The sequence below is a fragment of the Eublepharis macularius genome, chromosome 2, assembly GCF_028583425.1.
Source record: "Eublepharis macularius isolate TG4126 chromosome 2, MPM_Emac_v1.0, whole genome shotgun sequence".
In the NCBI taxonomy this organism is placed as follows: domain Eukaryota; kingdom Metazoa; phylum Chordata; class Lepidosauria; order Squamata; family Eublepharidae; genus Eublepharis; species Eublepharis macularius.
The window spans coordinates 128,187,009-128,205,242 of record NC_072791.1 but is presented as its reverse complement, the minus strand read 5'-3'; the positions used below and the strand labels follow the sequence as shown (position 1 = coordinate 128,205,242).

General features: G+C 40.1%; 1 protein-coding gene across 1 annotated transcript in view; it reads left to right on the top strand.

Moving 5' to 3' along the window:
- Positions 1–18,234, top strand: part of PLEKHA7 (pleckstrin homology domain containing A7) — a 302,716-nt gene that overhangs the window by 187,841 nt on the left and 96,641 nt on the right. The window contains exon 8 of the mRNA XM_054970740.1: positions 3,403–3,503. Within this exon, the coding sequence (XP_054826715.1) occupies positions 3,403–3,503 (101 nt within the window). The remainder of the gene's footprint in view (positions 1–3,402; positions 3,504–18,234) is intronic.

The window sequence follows — 18,234 nt, the reverse complement described above, 5'->3', positions numbered from 1 at the left end:
CCAATGCAGCTCGTGCAATATTGGTGTAATATGCGCCCTATTTGGTGCTTTCATGATGATGTGCGCCGCTGCATTTTGCACCAGCTGTAATCTTTGGGTCAGGCACAAGGGTAGGCCCGCGTAGAGCGAGTTACAGTAATCTAACCTAGAGATGACCGTTGCCTGGATCACTGTAGTTAAGTCACAGGTAGACAGGTAAGGGACAAGTTGCCTGGTCTGCCGCAGGTGGAAAAAAGAAGACCTGACAACTGCTGTGACCTGTGCCTCCATTTTCAGGGAGGCATCTAGGATCACCCCCAGGCTCTTAACCCTTGGAACTGGCACAAACTGTGACCCATCGAGGGTCGGGAGCCGGAGCCCCAAATCCAGTCCTCCGTGGCTCAAGTACAGGACCTCCGTCTTTGTTGGGTTCAGTTTCAGTCGACTCTGTTTCAACCAATCAGTCACGGCTGCAGATGCATGTTCCAGGACGTCTGGGGCTGAGCCGGGCCAGCCGTCCATCATCAGATACGTTGTTAGCATTGTCTTTTCTTCAGCTGATTTACTGCACTATCTTGCTAAAGAATAAATAACCATTCATTCTTTAGCAAACAGCAGCATGAACTTCACACTATGTCATGGAGTAAAATGTTAATGTTTGGGTAAATGTTGCTATATGGTATATTTGGTAATCATGTTTATGGGGTGGGGTGAAGGAAAATGTTCATAAAACACCAGCTATATACCCCTCCACTAAGCAAAGGGCAGTGTGGTGCTGCAGTCTAAAGTGTATCCTGCCAACTCAAGAAGCTACTCTGCTTGTGGAATGTACCTCATGCCAATAGAATGTACCACTCTTAGGTTTGTGGGGAGATAAGATGCCCTCCAGTGGGTTTGATTCTATGAACCATGAGCCCAAGTGATGTATAGAATCAGATCTGCATCTTCCCTTCCAGCAGCCATCCTCTATGTCTCTTAAAAAGTTACTGCTATGTATTGGAACATAGACATAGACAAAAAGCCTCTTGCGGGGGGCGGGGGGCTGCAGTGACCATATGGGACTGCCATCCCCTTTCTCTTTCATCAGCCACAGTGGTGGAAGAAGTGACTGTTTTATTTGATTCTGCCGTCTCATTGCAGACCTCTGTGCTAGGTAGGTTTTTATCCATGATCTACTAACCCCCCCACCGCCAGAAACTTAATGAAAACAGGGAAATTTCTGTCAAATATTAAGGCTTTATAATAAAATACAATATATGCCAATCTTCCGTAAAGCACAGGGCAGCTTTCAGTGTAACAAAATAAATTAAAATTAATTTGAATGAAGTCCCAGATGCTATAAAAATTATAGCAATTTATTAAGTCGACTAATGTAACCTTTTCTTTTTCTTTTAGATGACTGTGTACCTACCATTGTTAAAGTTACTTAAATTGTTTCTGACTATATATTAATACTGTCCAGAGTAGTTGTTTTGTTATGTTATTGTTATATTGTTATGAAAAACTTTTAAAATATTTTTTAAAAATTAAATTGAATAGCAAAGTACTCAACAACCATCACCTTAAAAAAACTAAACTAAAAATACAATATATATTAACAAAAATGTATTTTAAAAACCATGTAGTCCTTAGCAACAGAGAACATCCTAGGGGTAGTGAGGGCACTATAAGGAGGAACTGCTGAACTGAATGGAATTGTTCACTTTGTTCATTAGAAGTTTCTTTTAGCCTCGTGGATACACAGTCAGCTGCCAGAACATTAGAAAAATGTAGCATTTCTTGTGGCATTTCAGCTATCAGTGGTACCTTCTTACTCCCTCTCTCTAATTTCTCTTTGCTCCCCTTATCCTCTACTGGAGATAGGGGAGCCTCTCCAGAGAGAAATTTTAAAAACAAACACAATCACTTGGTTTTGTAACAGGAATTACTCCACACAAAATGTGGAGCCTGAGCCCGCTTGCGGGGAGGGCGGAATATAAATATGATAAAATAAATAAATAAATAAATAAATAAAAAACAGTTCACTTACTCTCATGCTTTCCTCCCAAAAATATTCTCCCTCTTCAATCTGCCCCCCTCCCCAAATACTCCAGGAAACAGTGAATGATAACCATGATCATGCATTTCTTTCCAAGCTTTTACTTTATTTCTTGGAAATATAAGGTTAAGGGATGTGGCAAAATAGCAAAATAGATAGAGCAGGGTGAGGATTATAAAAGATCTGTTTTGTTTCAGAGTTGGAAAGTATGGGGAACACCATAAGGTAGCTGGAAAGAAAGAGATAAGGATAGAGTGGTTGAAGGTTGGCTTAGCTGACAGCAGGTCTCTAACAGGCTGTTCCCAGGGCACGATTGGGTAGACAACACTGCTTCTTGAGGGTGGGGGTGAAGGAATGGGTGAAGGAAACGCCCTCCAGACACACTTTTTCTTCTCCTCTCCACCCCTTCAGGCTCTAGGTATAACTACAATTGCTACCACTATCTTGATTTCTTTCCTTCCCTGGGCTTGCACATGGAGGAACACAAATCTCTTGGGTATTCTCTCTTTAGGCTGTGCCACACAGCAGGCCCAGATCAGCCAATAGCGAGATAAACCTGTATTTCTCTTAAGACTACTTAAGAGGGATGTTGCGCTTAGGCACAATTTAACTATACAGCTCAAGGTTACAAAGTCACAAAAAGTACACTAAAATAACATAGCCGCTTGGCTCCATACTAGACATTTCTGTGGGAGCAAGTGTTCCCTCCCCACTCTTGTGGCAGCCTGTAATTTCCTCTGAAATTCTTATCTTGGTGGAGAGGGGACCCCCGAGGAACAGGATTTCAGAGGGTATTTTGGGCCAGTGTGGGGAGTGGGAAAATTGCACTCCAAGAAATCCTTGAACCCATGGAAAGGGTAGTCCGGATCCAACACCATAATTCCAAACTCATCTCTCTACTAGGTGTTAGAATTTGTCACCTTCTCAAGCCTCCGGCAACTGAACTGAACAAATTGTTTTTTCCAACTTTCACCAGAATTTCCTGGCGGTATAGTCTTTACTGATTGATGTAGCTTGCTCTAGGCTTCCTTGCTGGTTCCCTGACTATTTATGGAGGCTTACCAGTAGCAAGCAAACAATGTATATAATAACAATTTGCCAGCAGCTGGGCTATGTAAAGGAGATCATGATAGCAGAGATTCTACTTGGAGGCAGGAAAGGAGAAAAAAAGCAGATTAATTGGGGTTTACAAACAAACTAATCTGTTATTAATGCCTGGTAGAGAAACCAAGGTTTGTTCAAGCACAGTTGATCATAAAGCTGAATACTGCCAATGGCTTGTTCATGTACCACCAAACTGGTTTATATGGTTTCGCTATAGTTAATCTATTTTAGTGTTCCAGTTGAAATATAGCTACTAAGATGTTCCTTTCTTAATTCAAAAGACAGCAGAGAAGAGTCTGTTCTTGGAAGTATACCATTGCCTAGCTATGTAATATCAGCAGTTGGACCTGAAGATCATATAAACCGCAAGTACTCCTTTAAGGTACATTTAGCAATTGCAAATCATGTAATTTATTTTAAGCAGAAATTTAATTATTTCATTTTCAGAAGTACCACGTGACCTTGTAATATTATATTATTTGGGGGCTATAATTTCAATTTCCAGAATATTTTCGATGTATATGTGGGACAGGAACAGAAGAGCCATGAATGTAGTTTATGTTTACATCTGAACCCCTCCTTCCTCCTTGTGTTCACTGAAAAGCTTCTATAGACAGTCAATGGACTCTCCTGATTGGCTTATTCCACCTAATCAAGGAGTGTGTCCTTTTGGATAATGGTTTTCTTTGTCTGTAGCTAGGCAATGCAACTGAAATAATGCAATTTTTCCTTTTAATTGAGCATTTCATTCAAAATAGCTGTTATTTAAAATAAATGTGATTTTTAAACTTTTCCCATGAAACTGCCACATTATTCTTCTACTTAAAGGAGAATGGTTTTTTTAAAACGTTAGAAAAAATTATATCAAATAATGTATATACAATTCCACTTAATCTTTTGTATTTTCTAGATAGTGGAAAACACAGGGGTGGGGGAAAGGTTGGGTTGGATCCTAAGAAGCCCTAGTTAATTCCCTAGCATATTTCCCACTTGAGCTGTAGCCACCCCCACCCCTGCCTCACCGTGGTACAGCCTACATTGGTCCTGAGGGCCCCCCAGCCCTCAGAAGTAGCACTTGGTAGTTGCAGAAAATGGGGTGAAGTGAAATTTATCGGTTTTGTGAGCTGAGTTGTGCTCATGGTTCTTTGGATCCATATCAACACATTGAAGGAGGATAAATAGCTAGTTTGCCTCTGCTTGATAGAAAAGATATAATTTGGTAGCTCTCTGATCATTCTTTGGCATGGATCCAGATCAGACATCATAGCATAACCATTCTTTGGTCATTGGAAATGGACTGTGAGCTTCTGTGTTCCTTTCCCCTCTGTGCATTTCAATTTCTTTCTCCATTTCAAAAGTTCATCTATCTATAGTTTGCCGTGACATCCAAATTAGGCAAAAAGAATCAGAAACCAAAGTTTGAAGTGGGTTTCTAGTTACTGTGAACCAGTAAATGGAGGAAGGTATTAATACATGTGAGAGGAGTATAGAATATGTGAGCTTGCAACACCTTCCTGATAGCTGAATCATGCCATCTTAATTGGTCCAGAGTCTGAATAATTCTCAGTTTTTTAAAATATTGATTAAGTGTTTGATTACATTTGGGAAAACTACACTTGTTTGTTGCTGTTTTAGCCCATTGTTAGGAACCATTTTAAAATCATATTGCTGGTTTATTAACATTAACAGCAAAAATGTTTAGTATAAACTTTAAGAAATGACTGTACCTTTTTAAACTGAGAACATTTTTCATTTTTTAATTACATGTTTAGTGCATTTTTATCCTGTCCTTCCTTCAAGGACCTCAGTAGGGCATGCACAGTTCTCCCATCTTCCAGATGATCGTTATAATAACCATGTGAGACAGGTTAGGATGAGAGAGAATGACTGGCCCAAGGTCACCCAGTAAATTTCCTCTCCAGTCTTAATCCAGCATAACAGAGCACTGGTTCTTTAAGTATCCAGTGCTGAGTAGGCTCATCAAATAAGTAATCATGGATAGGTAATAGTTGTTACTAAAAGCATATGTATGTACTAACTGTACACTCATGAATATCTCCTCCTGGTGATTGTTTTTGCATCTGCGTTTCCCTTTAGGCAACAGTTTCATCATATTCTCAGTCCATTTCTTAAAAATCATATCAATAACATACTTTTTTAACATTTGAGTTCAATGACAGTAACTACTTCAACGGAATCTTAGCAAACTTGAATCAGATTCAGAACCCTTTAGGCAAAATTTTTAAAAAAGTTTTGATTAAGGGTTTACACTTGATAAATATTTAACATAGATGGATTTATGGAAACATCAGTTTGATGTTGTTAGAATACTATCAAGGCCTGCTATATTTATATTTGTTCTTTTAAATAATTGTTCTAATATTTGATCCCAGGCTTACATTCAAGACATCTGATCTCTTAATTTTGGTGCCAAGTTGTGTATCACTGTCTAGGGTGAAAAATTATTTTTTATTGGAATGCAAAGCAATATTTTAAAATGGTTTATGTGTTTAATTTAAACTACCAAGAACCCTATGTGACCAGAATTCTGTTGCTTATTAACTGTGGTATGAACTTTGTATAATCTGTGCTGGAAACAGAAAGCATTCCAAGAATGAATACTCTTTCCTCCTTCTTTCTCATTTGTTGTTACACCAGCACTAATGTTAATCGAAATCATAGTTATACGAAATCATACTTTGCAGATCTGCTTTTAACCATGTTTGCAAGCTGTGCCTTGGTGGCATGAATAGCAAAAACAAAAAAAAAGATGTACGTTTGATACTGACCAAGTTTAGCTGCCCATACCAAGCAGGGAATCATTTTCAGCCATTACTCCTATGTTCAATATCCAAGAAAAAGCTAATGTATAATGTACAATATTTTAATTTGCTTCCCTGCTATGTATGCCAGATTAAACTGCAGAAGACTGGCACATATGGTTGGGTGAAAAAGTAAATTATATGTTCATATTTTCATAGATCTTCATATATAAACCACTCCTGAGGGTGATCCCCTGAAAGTAAAATCTGACAACTGGATTACCCTCTCAGACAGTGTGTCTCCAAGGGTCTAGCCATATATTATTTTTATACAGAAATAGAAATTATAGTGAAACAAATTCCCAGACAGTTTGTCTCTGTCATTCCTCTATTTCCCAGAGTGGAAAATGTAATATTTGAATCAACACTTTGAGAAAACTGTTTGAAAATTTGTGGCTTCCATAATGCTTTTCTCCTTTCTGTGTCCTAAATCTTTGGCTCCATTTAATTTATTTCTCCGACAAAAATCTTACACCCTTCACATTTATTATTAGAACATTTATTAAAATATATCCTAGTATGGCAGTTGTAAATATAACATTGTAGACTAGATTCCACTGAAATCATTCTAAAGACGTGGAGGAACATGGTATAGGTATCATTATGAGGTAGTTGTACTTGCCCCCCTGCCCAAGTCGGAATGAAGAGGCAGACACCAGAATTGGGATATATAAAGGGCCATTTTATTGAATAACGACAACATAACTTGCAAGAGCCTAACTAGTGGTACAGGTCAGGCCCTGGGGTCGTTCTTGGGCCTTCGCCCTGACCTATCTGGGTGAGCCACCCTCTGCCCCAGGTGTGAGCCATCCCTCGTATGGCTGTGCCCCAGCCTGGCCAGGTGATGTGGTTCCCCCTTAAAGCTCCACCCCAGGACTCAAAGCTGGGGGAGGACTGGCTTGTCCAGGGGTTTTCCATGCAGGTGTCTGTCCTCGCCCCTGGGCTGCATGGCAGCCAGCCGCTCCTGACAGACCCAATTCCCCATCAATAGAGATATGCCATGGGTGCTTATTTCTTCCACAAAAATGTTGCACCCTACAGAACATTTATTAAAATATATCCTAGTATGGCAGTTGTAAATAAAACGTAGACTAGATTCCACTGAACTCATTCTAAGTAAACATGTTTAGGAACATGGTATAGGTATCATTATGAGGTAGTTCTTCTACTGAAAATGTCATAATAGTAGACTTTGTTCAGGGTCCCTGTTACTCATTTTTTCTACTATGTAATTTTATGAATCCCCTATTCCAAAATGTTTTTTGTGTCATAAATGCTGTTTACAAAATTAGTACACTTGCTTATCAATAAAACAAAGGTTAAATATGGATATTCAGTACACACCTCATTATAAAACCATTTTAAAAAAAGAATGTTGTTAAATTTAATACTGTCTATACAACTCATTCCTTGCTTGGAATGTAAAGCTCATTTCAGAACTCTTTCTGGTTTTGTATTTATTTTAGAATAATTTTTTACATATGCCCGACATATTTGTATTTGTCCCTTTGCAAGATTTACAAGCCCCCCCCAAACCTATTCATTGTACATTGCTCATGATTTCTTCCTTGTTTCTGTTCAGCAGTATTGAACCTAAAATTCCAGAGGTTAATATGCGTTCTCATTGGGTTCCAGGGGCCTTCACATGACTAAATCTGGTGGTTTTATTACACATTTTTTCCTATCTCATGAGTTCTGCACTACTGGAGATTGGCTGATAGGTAAATGCAGATGTGAATCTGGAAGGTACAGTGCTGACCATTACACAGCCCTTCTATACTGAATAAAATTAAATTGGCTCAACCATTTCTTAATTATTTCCAGTCAGAATTACCAAGCTGATTACATTTAAAATTCCTGCTATCTTCTGACCCTGAGAGATTACATGGAAGAATTAAGGAGAAGGGCATTTTCAGAAGGCCGGCTCCTGAAGGTTATATAGAGAGAGCTGTTTTGTGAAAATAAGTAATGATGTCAGGTTTGGGGGGGGATAGACTTAATTATGCCAACTTTCTATTAATTATTCAGGATTCCTGCTCTCTTAACTTATTCAACTTTTTGTCCTTGTTTTGTTGGTATGCTCTTGGGGTTTGTCTCCATTTCTTCTTCTGTGCAATATGGGAGAGAGCCTGCTTTTCCTTCTCATTCTTCCCAGAATAAGGGCATCTGAATGCATGAATAGGTACCAATATTACTTTTTCATCCCTGTTATGAATGTATATGTGTTGTACCTCAGACAATTTTTACTATACTACAGAAATACCTAGTCATCATTTTGAGATTTCACAAAACTGTTCTGGTTTCCCTAGCACTAATTGTCCTCACACTTCCAAGAACACTGTGCTTTCCTGCTGCAGAAAGATAACTGGCATATATTTGGATAGCTCTGTTTTATTTAACCACTTATACATTCTGCATATAGCCTTTACAGTAAAAAAAAGTTTGTTGATAACACTGCTTTTTTACAGCTTTAAATAAACTTTATTAAAACACACAAAATTGTACAATAACAGCTTAAAAACAACATACATCAGAAGTTAGAAATCAAAACATTGAAAGATGCTAAATATTAAAGTATACACAAGAATTACTAAGTAACTGAAGAACGTTGTATTGTCGAAGGCTTTCACGGCCGGAGAACGATGGTTGTTGGGGGTTTTCCGGGCTGTATTGCCGTGGTCTTGGCATTGTAGTTCCTGACGTTTCGCCAGCAGCTGTGGCTGGCATCTTCAGAGGTGTAGCACCAAAAGACAAGAAACGTCAGGAACTACAATGCCAAGACCACGGCAATACAGCCCGGAAAACCCCCAACAACCAACTAACTGAAGAACAATGGGTCAACTAAATTTACAATCATGGATAAAACTACAGCTAACGATAACACTGCTTTTGATGTTCACCCCAGTATTATGAATACGCTTTCTGTAGTTGTTCTATGTGGAATTGAGCACTCTTCATATCATTCCTGCTGTTGCCACTAACTAGATTGTTAACCAGAATCTCTTTATGCTTGTTATGGTGAGATTATAGCTGTCCAATGGGCAACAAAAGAGCATGCTTACAATGCTTGATAGTACCTACAAAATGAACTAAGAAGTGCACAATATATATAGAACTTTTAAGGAAGTAAAAAGAGCTCTAAATAGAGTTCATATAGATTAAAGATAGCTCATACTCAGCTACAGTTCTCCGTAAAAGAAAAAGACGAGATCAACAATACTAAAATTTGTTGAAATGGAGGAAGGACTTGTTTCTGGGGGGGAAAATTTGCATATATGCATGGGGAGATGATTCTTATGCTTTTGGGGCCAGATAGCAATTCAACAATTTGAATACTGCATGTAGTTTAGCTCCTGTAGGAAGTTTCATACAAGATTAAGTAGAGTTTGAGCTGTCAAAATTCTAATTTGTGTTTCTGAAGCCAAGCGAGGATGGTAAATTATTCTTCAACTTATTCCTTCAGCAGGAAGAAGACACTTTAAACAAACTATTGCCTATACAGGATTTAGAGGAAATGTATGAATAGCTATGTATGCTGAAAGTTTTAAAACATGGTCCCCTTATGTCAAAAATATGCATTTTAATTGAAACCATGTAATTAAGGAAATGTTATAATTAGATGCTCAGAAAAACAGTTTATTTCAAAATTTTGCAGGTTTTCCGATCTTTTTAATTAGATTATTCTGGGGTTCACAACATTACTTCCTCAGGGATTATCATTCTGACACCACCACCCCCTCACGACATCACTGCTCGACAATGTTGTATAGACAGCTGTAAAAGGAGATTAGACAGTCACTGGCTACAAGCCATAGTGACTAAAGGGAATCTCCACATTCAGAGGCAGTAAACCTCTGAATCCCACTGCCAGGAGGCAACATCACAGGAAGACCTCAGCCTCTATGCCCAGTTGTTGGCCCTCCGCAGCAACTAGTTGGCCATTGTGTGATGCTGGACTAGATGGACCACTGGTCTGATCCAGCAGGACTCTTTTTGTGTTCTTACATCCTTAAGATTCTTCTCCCCTGTGGGAGTTGATGAAGTGGCAGTCCCAAGCATACAACCAGTGTGTCAGGGGAGAGGGCAGATTGCTGACTTTCATCTGAGAGCCACTGAGACACCCCTTCCCAACACACAAATACATATCACATAACATAGACTCAAAACAAAAGAGACAAAATACCTAGATTCAACTCTTACCTAAAGGTTTGCCGGGAAGTGTAGGCGTCCTTGCAGCTTAAAGTTTATCATTTACAGTGCAGGTGTCCTTGCAGCTTAAAGTTTAGCATTTACAGTGCAGGCGTCCTTGCAGCTTAAAGTTTAGTACTTACAGTGCAGGCGTCCTTGCAGCTTAAAGTTTAGCATTTACAGAGCAGCGAGGAGGGAAGTGCAGGCGTGGGGCGCCTTTCCTCCCACTCTCAAGGTGCATCATGGCATTTCCCCTTCCCCTCACCCAGCCTGGCCCTGCAGAGCAACACCTGGCTGCACCAGGAGATTTTAAGCTGCAAGGACCCCCGCACATCCCTCTCTGCTGCTCTGTAAATGCTAAACTTTAAGCTGCAAGGACACCTGCACTTCTCCCTGCTGCTCTCTAAATGCTAAACTTTAAGCTGCAAGGACGCCTACACTTCCCAACAAACCTTTAGATAAGAGAACACGAGTTGAATCTAGGTATTTCATCTCGTGTGTTTCGACTGTGAGTGAGGCACAGAGCAGCCCACTTAGTTCCAGGCTGGATTCATTATGGCCCACATAACTGTTTGAGTTGTGCACACCTACATTAAGTATTGCTTTTCAGCTGTTTCAATTGTTAACTGTTCCCTTTGACATAAGTTTTACCATCAAGTGTATTTCAAATCACACTCATGTCTTTTCACTTAGATCCATTCTTTCATTTTCTTTTCTTCTCCTTTTTGTCCTTTATAGTACAACAATGAAACTTTATCCTTTTAAATAATTTTTCTCTCCCTTCTCTTTGAGTAATGTTTTGCTTTTTTCTCAATGGGCTGTTGCTTATACATTGTACTCTACTTTTTGCTTTAGTGTCAGTCTGTAACATTCCTTTTTCTCAATTTGCACACAGCTACTTGTGTCCAAAATCTAAGTAGATATGCATGATGACTTTCTTTCTTCAATTTTTGGCTTGCTTTTAAACATCACCACCAAATGCATATATGAACAAGCATTGTGCTTGATAATGGGGTAGAGGTGATAGTTGTACAACACATTTTAAAGTCAGGGAGTTACTGTGGTTGATATAATTTTGGGTTGAGGGAATGAGACATACACCGCTATCCTTGTGGGAATATTCTTGTGTGAGAACAGTAAACCAATTGTAATATGTGTGGGACCTTCAGTCTGCAAGAGGTACTGTGAGATGTATGCTTACTATTATCAAACCAGGGATATGATCTACAATATATTGTAGATCACTTGGGGGTTGGACTAGATGGCCCTAGAGTTTTTCCAACCCTATGATTCACTAATGAGTAGTGGGCACAGAAGGTTCTATGCCTTATGTGATAAAATATGATCTGTAGACTCCTCATTCTACCCACTAGGAAGATATAATTAAAGTTCTAAGTTATCAGACATCAGAGAGAAGCAATTTACATTTGAAGTGGTATCCTTCCTGTGTAGCTGAGGTAACATGCCACCACCCAAACTGAAACAGTTGGTTTCCTAAGTGTTCCTACCTGGAGATGGGTTATCATGTTAAAATCTAAATATACAGAGCACCAAATTAAACATTTTTTCATCAAAACGATCAATTTTACAAAGGTAACCTGTTGAGTGAATGAGTCACTTCACCATGCTTTAACTCACAAATTTTGGTCAGTCAGGAGACTTGTTAGACAAAAAATTGCAGTGATATAGGCCATGGTTGCACATGGAAACCCAGAAGAGATACTAAAAATGATATTATGTTGGATACTTGCTTTGTCCATACACTGCAGTAGAGGTGTGCACAGGGAAAAAAAACTCAGTAAATTTGGTTCAGTAATACCGAATTTTGGGGGGGAGGGGGAATGGTAAAATTTGGCCACTTAATTCGGAACTTTTCTGGTGACCTGGGAGGGTATTTTTTAAATCAAAATTCGCCAAATTTGCAGGGAACCTACTCCTAACTGTCCTCTAAATAACCCTCAAATTTCAGGAAGATTGGACCCTAAGGCCCAATTCTGTGAACCCCTGAACAAGGTGCCCCCAGCAGCCACTCCATTTGTTCCTATTGTGTGGGAAAAGTCCAAGCTGACTCTCACTGCAGAAACACATGGATTAAGGCTGCTGTTACCAGATGCACACTCCCAAATGCAAGCTTCTTGCCATACATTCCAACAGAAGCAAGCTAACATCAGCCCCAAAAAACCCAGCACTCGCTGAGCAGGCTGATCAGCCACTCTTCATTGTTCCCTGTGAGGACCAACATCACACCCCAAAATCACCCAAACCAAACTGAAGCAAGGGACAGTCTTGCAACTAGAAGCAAACTGAAGCAAGCAAATGTTATGCCCCCCCCCCAAACCAAAGTGAAGCAAAGTGACCAACATACCAGAGAATCACATCCATTCCACCCAAACTAGAACCAGTGTCATTCACAGCAGCTAGGCACTGGGGGAACACCACAGAACAGAACCAAGCAGTACCCGGCCACAAGGACAAGGCAACAGCACAGTTGCATAAAATGAATCCCACCGTGTGACCTTAGGCTGAATTTGACAGTGAGGTACTTGGGAAATCCAAGTAATCCTCTCTCTCCAGCAGCCTTCATCATCGGCCCCTTAACGCCTGTGCAATGAGAAAAGTTAACATTAGAACAACACATTACATATATTATATTACATGTGTTATATTTCCCTCTGTGACACATAATGTGTTGTTCTTTCCCTAACATCTCTCTCTGCCTCTTATCTTCGTGGCAAAAGATCAAAATTTCTGAGGCCTCTTTTCTCAATTATCTGAAGAAATTTGTGCCAACATGGGCTGGTGGTTTTGCGGGGTGTGTGTGTGTGTGTAGATTTCAAATTGCAGTGTGAATTCATTGTGCCAATTGAATGATATCCTTCTCCTGCTGGTTTTCTACCTTTTAAGTCTTGGGAAGAGCATTTTTCCTGACCTCATAGATTCCCAGAGAATGCAGGCCACAAGGTGGGTTCACATTCGCTCTGGAAGTTCAAAGTTGGAAAATCAAAGAGCGGCAAGTTGACCTTCAGAAAGACCAACTGCTCAACTCTCCAAGGGAGTAAGCATGATGCAAGCTGACAATGTTGCCCACATGGGAAAAGATGGACTTGCTCTCCACACTCATTGGAGGGCATGAGAAGAACTTCTAAGCCTTGAGAGAGAGGTGTGGCCCTACAGTGCTGGCACTGTGCATACCAGGGGTCCTCTGTCTTCTGGAAATGCTCCCAGACATTGGAGAACAAGGGAGGCCCACACTGCCCTGCAGCTATGGCCAACCCAGGAGGTGCCTCCTGTGAGGCACTTGGGTCAGACACACCGTGCTTAGGGTGGGCAGAAAAAGATGCCTAAAAGTGAAGGGGGAGAGGTTTGGGGGTCACCACTTCCACAATCTCTTCCTTTTTCTCCACCATCCCCTCCTCCTGTCTTGCGCTCAAAGGCCTGCTATGGGCCTCAGAGGAAACTGGGGAAGGCTCACCAATAGTGGTCCCCTCCACCAGTTCCTCCAACATGCTCTGAGTCCCTGAGCACAAGGGACAGAAAACTCACATTCACCAAGCCCACCCCAAAAAACTCCTCATGCTGCTCCTCCCCCTGCTGCTAGGTCTCAACAGCTGGAGGAGGGGGACACTCAGCAACAGGCCCCTGCCCAGTATCAGCTCCTGCATCAGGCACCTGTGGTGAGGGTGGAGCTCCTGCAGCTGCCTCATGAAAGAGAGCCTTGCACATCCTCTTGCTTTCAGCAGAAGTCAACAACTAAGGACGGGAGGGAGGTAATTAGTTTCAGTCAGAGATACACCAAAACAAACAAAAAAAGCACGCCCTGAGACAAAATCAAGAGAAAACCTCCGTGAATTATAATAAGGATACAGTGTCTCTATGAAAAGTAAATGTTACAAAAGTAAATGTTACGTATAGCCCAAGAGAAAGACGAAGTGGGAACGGAGGTGGAGAGATTAAAAAAGGATTTACAGTCCCACTATAGTGAAGAGGAATTTAAGAATAGGTCCAATGAGATTAACAGATTAATTAAAGACTGTGAACTGAGAATTCGCAGCGTTTCTCCTACATCTCTATCATCTCATCTCGTCATATTGATCCAAGAACCTCGTTGTCTGCAGCTGGTTAATTGCATTACCTTGTAGCATTGTTCTACAACTTTAAAGGACTTTAAAGGACTTTACTTGATATATACTGAATAGATTTTGCATCGGCTCTCTCCCTTTGTAGAATTCCAGGGCTTTGTAACATTTACTTTTCATAGAGACACTGTATCCTTATTATAATTCACGGAGGTTTTCTCTTGATTTTGTCTCAGGGCATGCTTTTTTGGTTTGTTTCAGCAGAAGTCAGGCTGATGAACAGCAGCTGCCCTGGGGCAGGCCTGCACAGGTGGGGGAGAGCTGCAGCCTTCCCCCTCCTCCTTTTCTCCACCCTCTAATCTTATCCCTTGCCTTTCCCCCCAGGGCCCCTCTCTTGTCTCCTGTTGCTAATTTTTCTGCCCCCTGTAACCTACACTGACTACTAACTACCCTTGTTAAATAGTTAAATTACCAACCCATCCAAAGCGCCTAACCAAAAATGAGTTTCTTTTAAAACCTACCTACTCTGAAAGCTTGCTCTATGGGTCTAAACCTGGAGATGGAAACGCAAATCTCTTTTTAAAAAGACCCTATTTAGGTATGTGGCACTACACTACTAAGCATTTTAATTCCACTTCAGGAATCAAGCTACTCCTGAACCCCAATCTACTGATAAGCCTATGACAAAGAAAACTACTTCTAATGTGCCTGGAAAGGGGGAGGGGCTCTCTTTAGTCCCTGAAAGCTACCAATTAAGTTTTGTTTTATACAAGACCTACAACTATCCTATCATGAAAACACTTTTTGAAAGTTCACAACCCTGTCAGGATACCCAAAAAGTACACCCAAACACCACTAGGTAATTTAAGCTAAACTGATCTAAGCACCCCAGCGAACACCCCCCCCTCCCGGAAGAACAACAACCAACAGCAATTGGACACCAAACAAAACTTACGGCAACAGAAAACAGAACCCAGCAAGAAACACCAAGCAAAAAAACTCTATAATGAAAACAGCACCCCAAGCCCCAAGAGCAGGGAAAAACAGCCCCCCCCAATAAACTTTAATGAAATTAACTGTAACTGTAACACTAAACAACAAATTACCCCAACAGGATAAAACAAAAAAGACAACCCCCCCAGAAGAACAAGGAGCAAAATGAACAATAACCAACCTAAAATAACCCCCCACACAAAAGCCCAAACAAAGCACCCCCACAAAGCAAAAAACCCAGTTTTTAAAATGCAAATTTTAAAAAACTTTTCCTTTCCCCCGACCCAACCCTATCCCTCCCAAACACCAGACCAACCTCCTGCCCTCAAAGAGAGAACCCCCCACCCCAGTGAATCTACAACTCTCAAACCAGGCAGCAGCAGAAGTCCTCCAAATACAGAAGTCCTCCAGGTGCAAGAATAGACATAAGAGGAAGAGGAGGATCTGTAAGATACCACAGTAACTCATAGGAGTGTGCTTTTTTTTAATGCTGATGGCTAGCTGGAGTTCTCCTGCTAGGCTACAGCTTGACTGCCATTTTAGGAATCAGTAGAGAGGAGAATGGCTGCACAGAGAAGCACCTACTTTGGGGGTCTGTACAATTTAACCCCTTTGTTCAATCTGTGAGAAACTTAAGGGACCTTTATATTAGAGGGAATACTATGTTCTGTGCAAATTTGGTACTATTATCTTTATAAAGAGCTGCCCCAGACCCTCCAAAAGATTCCCTATTGAAAGTAATGGTCTCAAAACACCAGAACCCAAAAACCCACATAAATTTGAATTCTGAACCGGCAGTGTTCTACACAAAACTAGCAGGTTACAAGTGCGTAATTCTGGCTGTGTTCATGTAAATGAACTCTTTGGTAATGTGCCATAATTTTGAGTGTTCCAAGAGTGCTTGGATTATGTGTTTTTATGTTGCATTGATTATGTACATCTGCAGTCAAGTTTTTGCTTTCCTGTCAAGACGTATTCATTGTCTGTATGGATATGAGTGCTAGCATAATTTGGCTGTGTGTTCTGCCTTGGTGAACACACAGTTCCGTCTACTGTCTTGTTTTTACCACCAAACTTTTGTACATACTTTTCTATTTTGTACTGTAGTTTCATGTACATTATGGCTACTACTGGCATGGCTTCTGAACCACTGCTGTGAGATGTGCCTCCTGCTAATGCAGCCCCCAACTATTGAGTCCAAAATTATTATGGTTTTAACTTTTTAAAGATAATGATAGTAGAATATTTCAATAATCTATCAAAATATGTTTTTACTGGATCTAAAGTATTGCTAATTTTACTTGTTCCCAATGCTTTTATAAGCTGGATACCAGACCTCCTTTTTACAAAGTGAGACCGTCTTCAACCACAATCCCATTTAGAAGAAAGAAGTTTGAATCTAACTTATTACAGTAGAAATGGAAAACACTACAATCCTAAGCAGAGTTACTCCAGTCTAATTCCTTTAACATCAATAGGTTTAGACTGGAGTAACTGTTTAGGATTACACTGTTAATCCTGAAATATAAATTCAAAATAAAATTGAGTACATTGCAAGATTTTCAACCATTTTTCTTCTCAACAAATCATCTGTCAAAGTGATCCATAAAAACGCTGTATGGAAATTTAGCAAAAGAATGAGCAAATAAAACATTCATTATCTCATTTTTTATAATGTTTGCAGAAAAAGTAATACATCGAGTCAGAGTAATACCTAGTACAAAGGAATTGCTAGTACAAAGTCAGATAAAAATTTCGGTAATGGTATGGTATGAAAGAAAATGCAAAAAACACTCTTATCAGAAATACGTTGGAAAATTAAAAGAAGCCAAGTTGTTGCAATGCAATCATTTTGGCAATGTACTTTATTATTTATTAATTTATGTTATGGTCTGCCTTTCCCACTGAGATTCTAGGCAGATTACATAATGTAAATCAGTACAAACAAAATGAGGAAACATCTAATAAACAATGTGACTAGGATAGCAGAAATCTGAAATAAGGCATAGGTATTAAAAATTACATATTGAACAAGTCAAGAAATGGTATTATATTAACTGCATTTAACTGCATTATGTTTGTACGTAAGTAGAAATATAATGCAGTTAAAGCAAGATAAAAAAAATATACATAGTAGTACAGTCCACAGTCCTGTTCACTCTATTGAAACATCCTCCTGAATTATTCTGTTATACTACAACGCTAATCCTTTATTAAAATGCCCTCCTGGACGCAGTTTCTGGAAAGCCAAAAGTTTGAGGGGGCTTCCTGGTCTCCTCAGACAGAGCATTCCATAGGGTGGGCATCACTACAGAGAATTAACATGTATGAGCAGTTGTTGATCTTGCCTGTTTGTAGAGTGGCACCTCTAGAAAGTTCTGTTCAAATGAGCAAAGTTGTTGTGGCATGGCATAGGAGGAGAGGCAGTTATGCAGATATGAGGGTCCAAGGCCATGAAGCACTTTGTATGTACCTTGAATTGAATCTGGTAATTTATGGGCAGCCAAAGCAGCGACTGCAGAATAGATGTAATATGCACACACCACCTAGTTCTTGATAATAACTGAACTGCGGCATCCTGTACTAACTGACATTTCTGAGTTGATTTTGAGATGAGACCTATAGAGTGTGCAATACAGTGGTCTATTCTCTGTTACCCTGGCATGGATCCAGGTAGCCAGCCAAGTCAAGGTGAGGGGCCCTCTTCCAGGCTAAATTAAGTTGGAAGAAAGTGTTTTTTTTGGGGGGGGTGCATTAATTTGTTTCCCAGCCATAATGTTTGATCCAGTGTAACCCCCAGTCTCTTGACAAAATCAGCAAGGGTCAGCTGAACCCGATCCAAAGTAGGAAGCACGATATCCCTCAAGACCTCAGGCTTCCCAACAAGCATTACATCAGTCTTGTCAGAGTTCGGTATTAATTTGTTTGCTTTCAGCCATTTGACCACAGCAGACAGACAAGTAGCTCAAGACCTTTACTGCGTTCCCATGAGTTTTAGATAGAGAAATATAGTGCTAGGTGCTGTCAGTATACT